Source organism: Aegilops tauschii, chromosome 1 (genome assembly GCF_002575655.3).
Source record: "Aegilops tauschii subsp. strangulata cultivar AL8/78 chromosome 1, Aet v6.0, whole genome shotgun sequence".
NCBI lineage: Eukaryota > Viridiplantae > Streptophyta > Magnoliopsida > Poales > Poaceae > Aegilops > Aegilops tauschii.
In genome coordinates, this window is record NC_053035.3 from 4,848,341 (window position 1) to 4,865,007 (window position 16,667).

The window sequence follows — 16,667 nt, forward strand, 5'->3', positions numbered from 1 at the left end:
GAAGGAGTTATATTAGTTTAGTCTTTGATATACATGAAACTGGTTGTTGCCCTGCTTTATAGGTAAAACAACATGAACCAAGGTATACGGCCGATTGATATAAGGTAGTAAGGAACACTAGTGCAGAATCGGGCTATAGCACCGGTTCTATAGCACCGGTTCGTAAGGCCCTTTAGTGCCGGTTCTGTAACCGGCATTAAAGTGTGGGGACTAAAGGTCCCCCCTCCCCCTAGTACCGGTTCTGCACGAACCGCCACTAAAGGGCCACCACGTGGCACGAGCCGGCGCTGGGGGCGGGGAGCCCTTTAGTACCAGTTTGTAACACCAACCGGTACTAAAAGGTTTGGGGGTTTTTGGGTTCATGATTTTTTTTTCTTTAATTTTGTGTATTCCATTTAATTTTTTTTCGTTTGCTGGTATTTTACGATACTACATATTAGAGCCGGTACTAATGAGAGCGGCCCGCCTAGCCGTTCGAACCGGCACTAATAGTCACATTAGTGCCGGCTCAAATACAAACCGGGACTAATAAGCCGAACATTTGACCATTTTTCTATTAGTGGAAACCCTCTTACAAAATAAATTCTGGGAAAACTGGACAACATAAATTGCATCCGAAAATGCCAAAGGCGAAAAAACACAATAACTAAGGTATGTGCACGTCTATGTCATAGTTGGTGCGACCCAGGAGAAAAATCAGACAAAGTATTTTGCAGTGTTCATTCCTGAAGATAACCGGTGCCACTCAAGTCTATGCCTATCCCCATCCAGTCATCCCTCTAGCTAGGCTTCCATTACAGAGAAACTCTAGTTGCCAAAAAGTTTCGAGATTAGGCCAGCAGCCAGACGACAGAGAGATGGAGGCGGCGGTGGTGAGCGCTCTGATGACCAACATCGTGGCAAAGCTCTTGGTGGTGCTGGATAAGATATCCGAGCAGTTGAGTGGCCTCGCCGGTGATATCAAACACATGCAAAGTGAGCTGAGCATGATTGCCGGTGACATGGAGGATCATCTCTCGCAGAAGGCGCAGCCTAGCGACGTCCAGGACGCATTCATCACCCGGATGCGTGATCTGGCATTTGACATTGAAGATTGCCTAGACCAGTTCCTCCCTTGTGGTGCCTGCGACGGAGAACCGATGTCAATCGGCGATCAAGTGGACTTCTCCAAGGAGATTCAGAAGCTGAAGAAGCAGTTGGAGGACGCACATCAGCAGAAAACCAATTACGGTGTCAAGATCGGAAGCCAGCAGCAAGCCGCCGCCGGCCAATTATTGTTCCTAGCTGATGATGATGCGAGCGCATTCGAGGACCATCATCATCATGTTGGCATCGAGAAACCCAAGCAGGAGCTTCTGGAATTGCTAGATGGCGAGAGCGAGAAGATGATAGTGATATCCATCGTCGGGTTTGGCGGCTCGGGGAAGACGGCACTCGCGAAGGCAGTGTATCACTGCCCTCAAGTTCGCCGGAAATTCCTTCACCGTGCCTGGGCTGTGGCTTCCAAGCACAAAGACGACGCCAAGCAGGGGATCTTGAGGGCGATAGTGCAACAGCTTCTTCCAAGCGTAGCACCAGACGAGATACGAACAAAACAAGCCGCCCAGCTTCAGGAACTTCTCAGAGAGCGTCTTGGAATCGCAAGAACCAGGTGCGTGTCCACCTATTACTTCTGATAATTAATCATCTAACATCGATTTGGCTCCTGTAGTTAGCTGCACCTAATCTGAAAAACTTTCCCTTATTTTCATTTTCTTTGCTGAGCAAGGTATTAGCTCTTGGGATTTCATTAAGGGGGAAAATCTAAGTTGCATAGTGTGCATCTTGGTTGTTTCTAATGTTTAAAATGTTTTATCTCACGAACTATTAACGTGATTAGGGATCCATTTTCACTGGTAAGTTTGTCTCAACGAGGGCTTTAAAATAAGATCCCATGTTGTCTTGTTTCAATGATTTTGTTACTGCCTCAAGTTTCCAGAATGTATCAACATAGATACCCATGCTAATCGTGAATAGTTGCCACAATAATTACGCACATCTATCAAATAATATCTTTGTATGTTTTAAAATATTGTAGTGTTATGTAAGGGAAGAGAGTGAATATTCCAATATGGAAAAGGTGAATCGACCAAAATAAGTAATACTCACTCCATTCCTGAATGTAAGCCTTTTTAGAGATTCCAATATGCACTACATACAGAGAAAAATGAGTGAATTTACACTCTAAAATATGTCTATATACATCTATATGTAGTCCATATTAAAATCTCTAAAAGTTCTTATATTTAGAAATGAAGAGAGTATGAAGGAAGTTTTCTAGTGGTATATATTGCCCTTCAACAACCTGACAACTAAGTTAATTTAATCCGGCAACTTTTTTTTTCGAGAGTACGCCAATGGCGTACCGTATTTTTATAGAAGAGAGCAAACATAATTACAAGAGGCTAGGTATAGATGCGAACATCATGCTAGCAGAACCCACTCAACACCAAAAAGGACAAAAAGATCTAACTTCTCACAAAACGATGTATTCTTCCGACTCCGGCCTCGTCCCATTCTCTAAGCTCGTCAAAGATTTGATGCACCAATTGGCTCGGCCTCCTCTGTTGCTCCAGCCGCCCAAAAACTCTTGCATTTCTTTGTTTCCATAATGACCAAGCGACGAATATGACGATAGTGTCAAAACCTCTTCTATCCCTAGTGACAATTGCACTCCTCACTTGAAGCCACCATGCCTCAAGTGAATCACCAGGTTGTGGTTGCCTCACGATGACACTGATTTGTGTGAAGCATAGATGCCACACCTCCCGAGCGTAGGGGCAATGGAGAAGTATGTGATCGACCGTGTGTTCCTCTTGTAAGCATGTCTCTGCAATCATGGGGGCAGAGGAAGACGGGTAACATCAAAGTCAGGTTGGCAGTGGCAAACTGGGTGATCTTAAGGCTAGAGCAAGCGCAGGAGTCACGCACCCTCACCGCGGAAGAACTATGGCTGCGGAGAAACTTGAAGATGACTGTGCTTGGGCTGGCATCGCTTGAGAGGACGATTGCCAGGCAACGCTCGAGGATCAGATGGCTGGGTGCTGGCGATGCCAACACCAGACTTTTCCAGGCGGTGGCTAACGGCATGCGCACCAAGAACTACATTGTGCATGTCAAGGAGGGCGATAATATTATCACTGAGCAGCATCAAAAGGAAGAAGTGTTCACCACTGAGTTCAGGAATAGAATGGGAAAGTGCCAAGCCAGGGATTTCACCCTTGACCTTGATTACCTTGAGATGGAAGCTGTGGATCTCCAGGATCTTGACGCCATATTTACGGAGGAGGAGATTTGGAAGGTAATTAAAGACCTTCCGGCTGATCGCGCGCCGGGGCCGGACGGATTTATTGGCATGTTCTACCAGTAGGCATGGCCTATTATCAAGCATGACATTATGGCTGCTATCATGAAGCTCTATGTCGGAGACAGCCGCGGGTTTGGCAAGTTAAACAAGGCGCTGATCACTCTCATTCCTAAGCGCGCGGATGCTGATTCTGTGGGAGATTTTCGCCCGATTAGCCTGACGCATAGCTTCGCGAAACTCTTCGCCAAGGCGCTGGCTCTCAGGGCGAGGAGACGAATGAAGGAAATTGTCCAGGCAAATCAGTCAGCTTTCATCGCCGGAAGATGCTTACATGAAAATTATCTTCTGGTCAGACAGATCGCGAGGAAACTTCACGCAAGAAAAACGCCCGGAGTGTTCCTAAAGCTCGACATTACGCGGGCGTTTGATTCCTTCTCCTGGCCGTTTTTGTTCCAAGTGTTGAGAAAGAAAGGCTTTGGGGAGGCGTGGCTCAGGTGGGTGGCTATTCTGCTTCAGACAGCGAGCACTAAGGTGGTGGTGAATGGATGTCCGGGACAGAGCTTTGTTCACGCTTGCGGCCTTCACCAAGGGGACCCAGTTTCACCACTACCATTTGTCATCGCGATGGAAGCCCTAACGGTGATGTTCAGGAAAGGCGCTGAGGAAGGTGTGGTCAGCAACCTCACTGGGATCTCCCCGACTCAAAGGTTATCAATCTACGCGGATGACGTTGCGTTGTTCATCAAGCCAACGGAGATGGACTTGATTTTTGTCAAGCAAGCGCTAGCAAGCTTTGGGCATGCATCAGGTTTGGAGGTGAACTATAGGAAATCCAAGGCGATTTTGATTCGGGGCTCGGAGGATGACCAGCACAGAGTTGTCGCGCATCTGCAATGTGACGTTGGGCAGTTCCCTTGCAAGTATTTGGGCATTCCCTTGGCGATCCATCAACTGTCCAGAGCGGATTGGCGGCCTCTCGTCGATCAAGTGAGGAGTTTCTTACCATCCTGGCAACGAGGTCTTATTCAACGGCCAGGGCGTCTTGTTCTCATCAAATCAGTGGTGGCGGCGAGACCCATCCATCAACTAATGGTGCTTAATGCTCCTGATTGGGTGTTTGATGAGATTAACGCCTGGATGCGGTCGTTTTTTTGGGCTGGGAAGGACAAGGTTAACGGCGGGCAATGCCTTGTGGCGTGGAACATCATATGTCGCCCAACAAGGTTTGGAGGCCTCGGTGTCAAGAATCTGAAGCTGATAGCTATGGCACTCCGGGTGAGATGGGAATGGTTGAGGCGAACGGACTTGGATAGACCATGGCAAGGCATACCGTTCTTGGTAGATGAAGAAGCGAGGCAGCTCTACAACCAACTCGTGCAAATCACGGTGGGTGCTGGCAACAGAGTGCTCTTTTGGAAGGATCGATGGATGAACGGCTTGGCGGTTGCAGACATTGCGCCGGCCATCTTGCCTTTGGTCCCCACCAGAGTGCAAAACAAGCGAACAGTCGGTCAGGCCATGGTGGATAGCAAGTGGGAGATGGATATCAACGGAGAGCCACCTTTCATGGCACTTATACAGCTCATGCATCTCAGAGTGGCTACTATGGATGCTTATCATGACCCTTAAGCGCCGGATACATTTACATGGCCCTGGGACACTTCGGGGCAGTACACAGGTCGGTCCGTGTATCGAGCTCTACATCTGGGGCTTGCGACCTCACCAACGTATGAGTGTATTTGGAGGAGTGGGGCGATCCTCAAATGCAAAATCTTTGCATGGCTAGCGGTGCAGTATATTAATCCGGTAACTAATTACCGGCAAAAAGAAGTTGTCCAAACTTGTCGACGTGAGATCTAATTTTGAAGATCTCGCCGTCAGAAAGCTAATGGTGAAGGTGTGGATCCTCAATAGGGTTAACGGTTCAGGAGATAAAACTTTTTGAATATTCAATTTAGGGGAATCTTTGGTAATGTCATGCCAACGTGTATTGTTACATGCATGCAAAAGAAAATCAGGCCAGGCAAAACCCACCGCCTCTCCCATTCTAATTGAACGCAGACCACCATTAACGAGAGCACCCTTCGCCAATGCCTCCAATGAGGGGAAGGACGCGCATGAGCACCCTCATCGCTGGCAATGACCCCATTGAATCCAAAGCTTTCGCCCAGACCATGATGCTTCGCCACCTTCGCATGCCCCTTGGAGGGAGCCTAACCGTTGTGAACCTATGATACCAAGTCTTGACTCTGCTCGTATTCATCAACGATGAACCAAGCCAATCCAACAGGCATGACCACACGGCCATACCACACCATGGCAGAATGTTTGAAAACGAAGCTGGCACCAATGTGCCACCACCACCACTACGCCCTCCGCGCCTCCACCATCATGCACCTCCACTTCACACAACCATGTTCTCACCAACACCGTCATGCACCTCCACTCTGCAAAATCACCACAACATGCTCCCTTGACAAAGAGGCAACAATCGCATCATGGGATACGCCTTCCCGGAGCAGCCACCATCTCCAATCTGGCATAGCTAGATCTGGGCCCTTGATCCCATGCCAGCGCCGCCACCCCTAGCTGTCGGCGCAACCACGCATGCCAGCCCTGCCGCCGCCACTCCACCGAGCCGGACAGCCACCCGTGCTTGCCTCGCCAAAAAGGAACCGACGCGCCGCATGAGCAAGGAGTCAAGCTGCCACCCATATCCAGAAAGCCCATCTAAGCCAAACGATGAAACTACACGAATGCGCATTGCGGACACTATCCCCCCAAAGCAAAGCCGATAGGGAGCCACTCTGGCGTGCCTAGGAAGCTACCAGACCACAAAGAATGCTGATGCACAAAATGAGAAAGACATCGCCTCCCCTACACCACAGAGCGCATGCGGATGTGGAGGGAAACGACCCGCCAGTGGCATCGGTAGGCGGTTGTTAGGGGGAAGAGGCAGGGCGGCGGTTGTTACGGGGAAGAGGCAGGGGTGATATAGTGGCGCTAGGGTTCTGTTCGAGACGTCATAGCGGCAACAAGGGTGTGGGGATTGGTTTTTTTTCAGCGACATGTTTCCCAACCAGTTCCCTTGTCCATTGAAATGGTCCATTTTAGTTTCTTTCACAGCTATTTCTCAAGCTTTGTTATGTTAAAGTTTTCTAAATGCTATATAGTGTGTGTGCACTTTTTCTTTCCATGGCGTACGCAAAGGCAGAAACAAAGAGCACCCTCCACCTAAGCATCACACTACAAAATCAATAAATATTGGGATCCAACCTGTGCTTGGATGGTTAGGAGGACAATGATATATTCAGTCCACCAGATTTCAAGTTCTAGACTTGACACCGATGCTCGTTGTGCCGACTCAGTCTCTTAAAGGTGCTCATAGGATAAGGTATGTGTGCGTCCGTTTGTAGAAGTGAGTGTTTGTGCATATTATGGGTGTCTACGTCTGTATTGTGTTAATAAATAAATAAATACCCATTTGTAGACAAAATAGATAACAACAGCACCAACGAACCTATTTCTGAAATTTCAGAAAGGCACTGCTTTCAAGCCAATCGGCCAAATCAAAATCCCTTTCCACCTTTATGTTTCTCAGAACAATATATTCAAAACTAGATTTCACACATGGACTCATTTCGGTAATTTTTTCCAAAAGAAACTTACAATTGTATCGCATACCAAAAATGTTGGTATTTGTTACGAGTAAAACTAGACCCCACATGCTTTTTGTGCATTATTTTAATGTTCTAGTCAGAAGACCTTGCAAAACTAGATTCCATGTAGACATCTCCTAGTGGATATATTTGAAAAACAGCTTACTATAATGAAAAGTGACTGTTCACTATAAACCCGTTTTTCTCTGACAAACCGGCAGGTAGCCTGTCTATTATTAATGTTACAAGCGAACAGGAGGCCTCAAAATTTTAGAAAATCGTTCATACAATTTTAAGTCAGTATATTAGAAATGTAAATCTACGTGCCAAAAAGTAACTTGTAATAAACTTATATTTCTGTCATATTACATTTGCTTTAAAAAGCTAATGTATGCCATATAAACTAGACAATGGTAGTTTTAATAATATGCAAGCAACTATTCTCAAGAAGCATTGCTTGTCATCACCAAATGATCTACACCAAATGTTGACTTATCAGCGGTGTAGAACTCGATTTGAGCTAGAAACGCATATTTGTACCACAAAACTTGCTTCTCCTGAATGATGGTTACTTTTTGGAAATCCTCGTCGAACCGCGTGGGTTCTAGTTTGAAAGAACTCATCATGAGAAGCGCAACGGTGAAAACAGATTTTGATTTGTCCGCTTAGGTTGGAAGCAATGCATTTAATGAATAAGAAAAATAGTTTTGGATGTTGTTAATGTTTTCCATTTTGTCTCTATATGACTTGTTGCTAATTTGGATTTCTATTAAATGCACGAGCACTACCTAGATGCGTCCTTAAAGTTGGGACTTCCTATTGATCTAGCCTACCCCTTTTACAATCTTATAAATATGTCTCACCTCGCACCAGAAAATAACTCACATACCACGCCGCCTTCTCACACATATACTTTATTAAACGACCAACATCCATATTAGGACATAACCTGTGTGGCAATCAACTTCAGTCACCAACCGACTGCAAACCAACAATTTATTTTCCTTTAGTACTAACTGGTGCATAGACTTGAGTGGTGATGGGTCGCAACAATGTTTATTGACACTGTAAACATGCGCAACTTAACCCCGGCCCCTTTAACTTGTAGACTTTGTCAATAGCTTTAATCAAGAAGTAACCAACGAGCTAATAACACAATAACATGCACAAAAGACAACTATTTTACGCTAAAAACTTTCTTGATATGAGGAACAAAAACCATGCGACCAATCAGTTCACTCCAAATTAAATTGTTAGCAGGATGAAGACAATAGAGTCTTCTCTGGAAACTCGAGAGGATTACAACATCAACAACACAAGGTATAACTTGCAAAAAACAACAATCACTTCTGTCCGGAGCAAACATGATATGTAGCTAACATATGTTAAACATAGAAATTGCAGTCCCCATATTCTTCGGTTTTTAGGTAACTGTTCTTAAATGGCTGAATCACATTGCGTGAAATTTGGTAGTCAGGAAGTGCGGTGAGTCATCAACACCCTTTTTTTGTAAAAACATGCTGTAAAATTTCAGTTCAATCTGACAAAATTTGGCCACTTTGTTCAAGAATACGATGTTGGGGAACGTAGCATGTCATTTCAAAAAATTTCCTACGATCACGCAAGATCTATCTAGGAGATGCATAGAAACGAGAGGGGGAGAGTGTGTCCACGTACCCTCGTAGACCGAAAGCGGAAGCGTTAGGTTAACACGGTTGATGCAGTCGAACGTCTTTGCGATCCAACCAATCTAGTACCGAACGTACGGCACCTCTGAGTTCAGCACACGTTCAGCTCGATGACGTCCCTCGAACTCTTGATCCAGCAGAGGGTCGAGGAGAGTTTCGTCAGCACGACGGCGTGGTGACGGTGATGGTGATGTGATCCGCGCAGGGCTTCACATTAGCACTACGACGTTATGACCGGAGGAGTAAACTGTGGAGGGGGGCACCACCCACGGCTAAGAGAATAATTGTTGTCCTTTGGGGTGCCCCCTGCCCCCGTATATAAAGGAGGAGGGGAGGAGGCGGCCGTCCTAGAGGGGCGCGCCATGGGGGGGGAACCGACTAGGACTCCCAATCCTTGTCCGCCCCCCTTACCATTCTTACGGAGGGGGGAAAGGAAGGAGAGGGAGAGGGAGAGGGAAAGAGGAAAGGGGGCCGCACCCCCTCCCCCTTGTCCAATTCGTACTCCCTTGGGGGGGGGTGCCACCCTGCGGGCTCCCCTCTCTTTGTCCCCTATGGCCCATGAAGGCCCATTACTTTCCCGGGGGTTCCGGTAACCCCTCGGTACTCCGAAATATAGCCGAACCATTTCGAAACCATTCCGGTGTCCGAATATCATTGTCCAATATATCAATATTTACCTCTCGACCATTTCGAGACTCCTCGTCATGTCCGTGATCTCATCTGGGACTCCAAACAATCTTCAGTCACCAAAACACATAACTCATAATACAAATCGTCATCGAACGTTAAGAGATGGGTTGTTCAAACTTCAAGAGATATTGGGGAACGTAGTATTTCAAAAAATTTCCTACGATCACGCAAGATCTATCTAGGAGAAGCATAGCAACAAGACGGGAGAGTGTGTCCACGTACCCTCGTAGACCGAAAGCGGAAGCGTTTAGTAACGCGGTTGATGTAGTCGAACGGCTTCACGATCCGACCGATCCAAGTACCGAACGTACGGCACCTCCGTGTTCAGCACACGTTCACCACGATGATGTCCCTCGAGCTCTTGATCCAGTAGAGGGTCAAGGGAGAGTTCCATTAGCATGATGGCATGATGACGGTGTTGGTGATGTGATCCGCGCAGGGCTTCACCTAAGCACTACGACAATATGACCGAGGTGGTAAACTGTGGTGGGGGGCACCGCACATGACTAAGAAACAACTGTTGTGCCTTTGGGGTGCCCCTGCCCACGTATATAAAGGAGGGGCGTTAGAGAAGGCCGGCCAAGGGGGAGGCTTGACTAAGGGGGGGAGTCCTACTAGGACTCCAAACCTAGTAGGATTCGGCCTCCCTTTCCTTCCAACAGAGAGGGGAAAGGGGAAAGGAGGGAGAGGGAGAAGGAAAGAGGGGGGCCGCGCCCCCTTCCCTTGTCCAATTCGGATTGGGGCAAGGGGGGCGCGCCCCACCTCCTGTGGCCTGCCTCCTCTCCTCCACTATGGCCCATTAGGCCCAATAACTTTCCCGGGGGGTTCCGGTAACCTCCCGTTACTCCGAAAAATCCCCGATCTTCTTCGGAACCATTCCGGTGTCCGTATATAACTTTCCAATATATCAATCTTTACCTCTCGACCATTTCGAGACTCCTCGTCATGTCCGTGATCTCATCCGGGACTCCGAACAAACTTCGGTCACCAAAACACATAACTCATAATACAAATCGTCATCGAATGTTCAGCGTGCGGACCCTATGGGTTCGAGAACTATGCAGACATGATCGAGACACATCTCCGGTCAATAACCAATAGCGGAACCTGGATGCTCATATTGGCTCCTACATATTTTACGAAGATCTTTATTGGTCAAACTGCATAACAACATACGTCATTCCCTTTGTCATCGGTATGTTATTTGCCCGAGATTCGATCGTCGGTATCATTATACCTAGTTCAATCTCGTTTCCGGCAAGTCTCTTTACTCGTTCCGTAATGCATCTTCCCGCAACTAACTCAATAGTCACATAGCTTGCAAGGCTTATAGTGATGTGCATTACCGAGAGGGCCCAGAGATAGCTCTCTGATACTCGGAGTGACAAATCCTAATCTCGATCTATGCCAACTCAACAAACACCATCCGGAGACACCTGTAGAGCATCTTTATAATCACCCGGTTACGTTGTGACGTTTGATAGCACGCAAAAGTGTTTCTCCGGTATTCGGGAGTTGCATAATCTCATAGTCAGAGGAATGTGTATAAGTCATGAAGAAAGCAATAGCAATAAAGCTAAACGATCATAATACTAAGCTAACGGATGGGTCTTGTCCATCACATCATTCTCCTAATGATGTGATCCAGTGGATCAAATGACAACACATGTCTATGGTCAGGAAACTTAACCATCTTTGATTAACGAGCTAGTCAAGTAGAGGCATACTAGGAACACTCTGTTTGTCTATGTATTCACACATGTACTAAGTTTCCGGTAATACAATTCTAGCATGAATAATAAACATTTATCATGATATAAGGAAATATAAATAACAACTTTATTATTGCCTCTGGGGCATATTTCCTTCAGATTTCATTTCCAAGTCAGCTATGCCAAGCTTGTATACTGCCAGAGCTTCAAGGCAGAAATGAACTTCAATTTGCAGAGGATGTTGCCAGAAAAGCCACTTCACCTTGTCATAAGCCACTCGAAATCAACTTTGAAGACAACTCCATCGAGTTTCTTTTTTCCAAACCGTGCAAGATGACTGCATGCTTTATCGGAAAAAAGGACTGCACGTAGAATATATATAGATAGATAGAAAAATAAGTTACATCCGATTAATCCAGACTACAGAAAACACAACAACCACACATGAGTACAACCAAACCTAAAGCCTAAACACAACCGAATTAGCGAAAATTTCGATTCAAACCTACCTTCAATCGATTCTAGCTACTCAAGTTTGGGCTTCTCATTTTGTTAATATTTCCTGACAGGTGTTTAATTGTAATTGATGACATCGAGAAGCTTCTGTGGGAGGCACTAAAGCCCATCTTTTGTGCAGTGAAGTCGATCACACTTCTAGTGACCACCAACGTGCAGTCAGTAGCAAATGCATGCAGCTCGGGTGACGGTTATGTTTACAATATGAGAAATCTTGGCAAAGAAGAATCCAAGACATTGCTGAAGAATAAAGTTTCATTCTTCCGGGCATCTTCACCTGACTCGGAGGATGGTTCAGATGCCATCGTTCGCAAATGCTTAGGCCATCCACTTGCTCTCGTCAGTGTGGCCAACCATTTGCTAGACGAGAAGGAGCTCACAGGACAGTTCTGCCAAGATACTTGCAGGCGCCTAGGTATTCATATGGACGAGAACAAGAACGACAACTTCACAAAGCTCCGACAAGTTCTTATGACCAATTACAGTAGTCTACCAGCAGGCAGTTCTCTCAAGACATGTTTGCTGTACACAAGTTTATTCCCAGATGGTCGTCCCGTCAGCAGGAAGACCCTTACAAGGCGATGGTTGGCTGAAGGATACATAGAGGGTCGGCTGCAACACAGTGACCTGGAGGTCGCCGAAGAAAACTTGAAGAAACTTACTGACCGGAATATCATTCTGCCTGTTGATTCAAGCAACAATGGAAAAGCCAAGACATGCAAACCTCACGGCATCATGCACCATTTCATGCTGCACAGGTCCATGTCTTCAAATTTCATTGCTAAATCTTTTGGTGCCAAGAACCAAAGTAATTATCGTCATCTCGTCATCGAGAACCATACAAATGGCACAGCTTCCAGCAATGATCATCATGGTGCTTCAAGTAGCCACGGCCACCTGAACAAAATTTGTACCCATGTGAAGAAAAATCTGGACAATACAGGATCAGCCAATAAGATGCGGCCCCGGTCAATAACAGTCTTTGGGAGCGCAGGAGAAGCTGTTCATTCGAATCTGACCGGCTGCAAGTTGCTGAGGGTGTTGGATCTAAAAGATTGCAATGATTTCGGGGACGCACATGTAGACAACATATACAAGCTGTTGCACCTCAAATATCTGACCCTTGGAAGCTCTGTGAGCAATCTCCCAGTTAAAATGAAGAAGCTACATTGTTTAGAGACACTCGACTTGAGGAAGACGAAGATAGAAACACTTCCCCTGGAAATCATCAGTCTGCCCCACTTGGCACACCTTTTTGGGAAGATTAAACTGAAGAGGGTAAGTGCCAAGAATCGTAAGAACTTCAACTTGCAGACTCTAGCAGGAGTTGTTGTAGACAGCAACTCTGGATTCCCGGAACTGATGGTTCATATGAAAAAACTGACAAAGGTCAAGATATGGTGCGAGATCACTAGCACAGATAGCAATCACGCCATGCTCTCAGAGGCCATTCACAAGTTTGCTCAGGCTGGCACAGATATTTCAGTAGGCCCCCGTTCTCTATCGCTCCATCTGAATAATTCTTCCAAAGATTTGCTTCATCAAGGCGACAGCAGCAATGCAACATCAAGCACGCCTGGTTATCTCAGCTCACTGAAACTGCAAGGTGGCCTGAGTCAGTTCCCCCAGTTTGTCATGTCCCTCCGTGGTCTGAAAGAGTTGTGCCTGACATATACTAATATGACGGTGGCCGATCTTCTACCAGGTCTGCGTAAGCTACCGCGCTTGGTTTGTCTGAAACTGGTGGAGGTCGGTCTCGCTGATTTGGACATAAAAGATAAGGATTTGCCAAGCCTGCAACGCCTATGCATTGTGGTGGAAAACCCCAAATTCCCCACAATTAAAGATGGAGCTTTGCCGCGTCTTGTTTCACTCCAGTTGCTTTGTGAACATCTAGTGGGTCTTTGTGGTGTCATAAAAGTGGAAGGGTTTGAAGCTCTTCAGGAAATCGCTCTCGATTCTATGGTCAATCAACCAACCATACAGCTGTGGGAAAATGAAGCGAAGAAGCACCCCAAGAGGCCAAGGGTTTGTTTGCTCAAAAGGGTCGTTGTTCCAGCCGAAACTAGTAGGCCTTCAGTGAAATATGTTGCCTTGTGCCAAGACGACAGCAATTGCTACACCGACACCTGCACTATCGATCACATGGAAATTGACCTCGAGGACCCTACTCTGCAGCATAATTCCTAATGTCTGGTCAAGACAGAGTTGGCCACAGGCCACCTCCACCGCCTCACTCTCTAGAAAGGGTCTGATCAAGTACAAAGCAATGCAATGCAATGGAGCATGTGTGCACATTTCCCATGTTGTCCGTTTTGCTCTATGATGAAAACTGTGGCTGGCTGATCTCCAGTAGTTCCCAACAACGATCTTCATGGTCTGCATACCTTAAAAAATATTCTTATTTCCGTAAACGAACTCTGCTATGATTGTAATGTACAGTATTCTTTTAATCCCGCATGTTATCATCTTGCTGTGAAGGATCAGAGGTTGAAGAAAACAAATTAAGCACCATTGATGTAAGCCGGCCTCTATCCATTGCAATCCTCGTCCATTCATCAGCAGCCCAAGAAATTAGCATTGGTAAGCCCCAACATAAGAGCATCTCCAGCCGCGCCCCCAACAGCCCCCTACCCCCCCCCCCCCCCCCGGGCGAATTTTTAACGCCGGTGGCCGAAAATCGGCCCAGTCGCGCCCCAGGATCTCGTTTAGCGCCGGTTTGGGCGAAATCCAAAGCCGGCGATCCCGCCCCGAACCCAAGTGACCGGGTGTCGCCTGGGCGCGCCGGCGGAAGCGCGGCATGGGGCTGCTCTGTCGGCGACTAGAAGACTTTTTCCCGCCGTTTCCTCCCGCTCCCCCCTCTCTTCCCCATTCCTCCCGCCAAACCCCGCCTCCGCACTGCCGTTCCGCCCGCCATGCCGCCGAAGAAGTACGTGATGCCGCGCGCCGCGACGGATCCCGCCGCCGCCGCCCCGCCGAAGCAAAGGAAGCCTAGGGCTCCGCTGTCCAAGCCCCCCGGCATGACCAACGCCGAGTGGAAGGCAGATGTGGAGCGCCGGGAGGCCGTCACCGCCGCAGGCGCAACAGGGCCAAGAAGGCCAGGGAGAAAGCAGCGCACGCTGCGGCGGCGGCGGCTGCGGAGCATGCGGCGGCCGAACAAGCGGAGGCGGCGCGCGCGGCGATGATGAATCCACCCGGGCATCCGTATGCGGCCTGGAGCCAGCAAAGCGTCGGCTCTCCGGCCGGGTTCTCGTCCTCGCCGCACCCATGGAGCACGCCATCGACGAGCTATGCCGACGGGGACGCCCATGGCGGCTTCAACCCCAACATCACCTTCCCCCATGGGCGCCCCGTCCAGCGCACGCCCTCGCCCGCGTTCGCCGGCGTGCAGTACCCGCCGTACACGTACTCGCCGCCGGACTACGCAGCCTCACCGACGCCGCCTCTCCGCCGCGGCCTCTACTCACAAGCCTCTTCCTCGTCGCATCTCGGCGACACCGACACGACGGAGGTCGACATGGACGACATCATCGCAGCCATCTCGGCTGCGGCCGCCGCTTCCCCCGGGTTCGCTACGCAGGACCTCGCCGACGTGGACGACGAGCTCGACTACGGCGAGGAAGAGCCAGAGGAGGAGGAGGAAGAGGAGGAGGAGCCGGCACTGATGAGGACAAGCAAGAAGAAGAAGAAGGCGGCCAAGTCCGGCGAGCCACGCATCAAATGGGCGTCCAAGGAAGAAGAGTGCCTCGCTGAAGCGTGGAAGGTCGTCTGCCTCGACCCGGTCACCGGCACGAATCAGAGCATCGAGACGTATTGGGACCGCATCAAGGCCGAGTTCGACGAGCGGAAGCTCGTCGACCCCTACTTCAAAGGCATGCACATGAAGCGGGGGTCGAAGGCGATGGTGAACCATTGATCGCTCATTCAAACGGCGTGCAACAAATGGCATGGGATCGTCGAGGAGGTCGCGGCTCGGCCGGAGAACGGCACCAACGTCGAGGATCAGGTACCGCACGCCGTCCATGTTGCTGCCTTTCACCGCGCGCGCGCTCTTTTGCATTGCGCGCGCTCTGGTGCCGACTGACGTTCTTTCTCGGCGTAGCTGCTGCGCATGTTCGCCATGTTCCGCGACGACAACAGCGATGCAGACTTCAAGTACCTCCACGTCTTCAAGCGGATTGACAAGTGCGAGAAATGGGCGGCCGTCCGACGCACCCTCGCCAAAGCCAAAGAGACGTACAAGCCGGACACGCCGACAGCGGGCGCGGCTGATGGACGCCCGGACAGCAACAAAGGTGCCAAGAAGGCGAAATATGCCGAGATGGCTGCCGCGCGCATGCAAGAGTCCATCGAGCACTGCATCGCCGACACCAAAACCAGGGCCGCCGAGCGAGAGGAGAAAACAGAGGCGAGGTGGGCTGTTTTGATGACGAACAGCGCCGTCAAACTCGACTTGCTCAGCGCCAACGCCGCCGCGAAACTCAAAGCTCAAGACGCCAAGAAGAGGAACAACGACCTCGCCTGGGCGGCGCTGACATGCTCCAGTGCGGCGATGAAAAACTCAAGGCGTGGTTCTTGGCCGAGCGCGACCTCATCCTGAACCAGATACCGGCGATGCCGACGCCGCCGCCCAGCCCGGCGGCTGATGACGATGAGACTAGGGACGACGATGTCTCCGCCTCCGCGACGCCCAGCCCCACCGTTGATGCTTCCGGCGTGTCCAGCAGCACAGAAGACGCGCTGAACAGCCCGGAAGCCGCGCCGATTCCTCCAGCCCGCGTACGCCGACGACTACGCCGCCAGAGGTTGAACTCGGGGCTTGATTACTCCTTCCGCGCCCTTCCTTTTTTGTACGCCGAACTACTGCGTGTCCTTTTATTTTGATCGCCGAACTATGACACCGAGTCGCCGAACTATTGCGATGATCGTTGGTTTGTTGTTTCTTTTAGCGGGAATGATGTTTTTCGAATATGGAGCGCCTTGGGGGGCGGCGCCTGGGCGCGTGGCTGGGGAAAAACGAACCCAAGGGGCCGATCTAGCGCCGGCTCGCCTCCAG

The 16,667-nt window shown here is 49.1% G+C and overlaps 1 protein-coding gene and 1 pseudogene across 1 annotated transcript; both read left to right on the top strand.

Annotated features, from left to right (window-relative positions):
* LOC109766046 (vacuolar protein sorting-associated protein 60.1-like) overlaps positions 1-16,667 on the top strand; it is a 111,758-nt pseudogene that overhangs the window by 63,041 nt on the left and 32,050 nt on the right.
* LOC109766007 (disease resistance protein RGA4-like) lies at positions 858-13,801 on the top strand. The gene is made up of 2 exons (XM_020324780.1): positions 858-1,651; positions 11,665-13,801. Exons 1-2 carry the CDS (start codon positions 858-860, stop codon positions 13,799-13,801), a joined length of 2,931 nt encoding a protein of 976 aa, XP_020180369.1.

Bases quoted from the DNA above. Each gene is read 5' to 3' on its own strand.
- LOC109766007 (XM_020324780.1), top strand. From the start codon at position 858: ATGGAGGCGGCGGTGGTGAGCGCTCTGATGACCAACATCGTGGCAAAG. The intron at 1,652-11,664 runs GTGCGTGTCCAC...ATTTCCTGACAG, and splicing joins CTTGGAATCGCAAGAACCAG to GTGTTTAATTGTAATTGATG.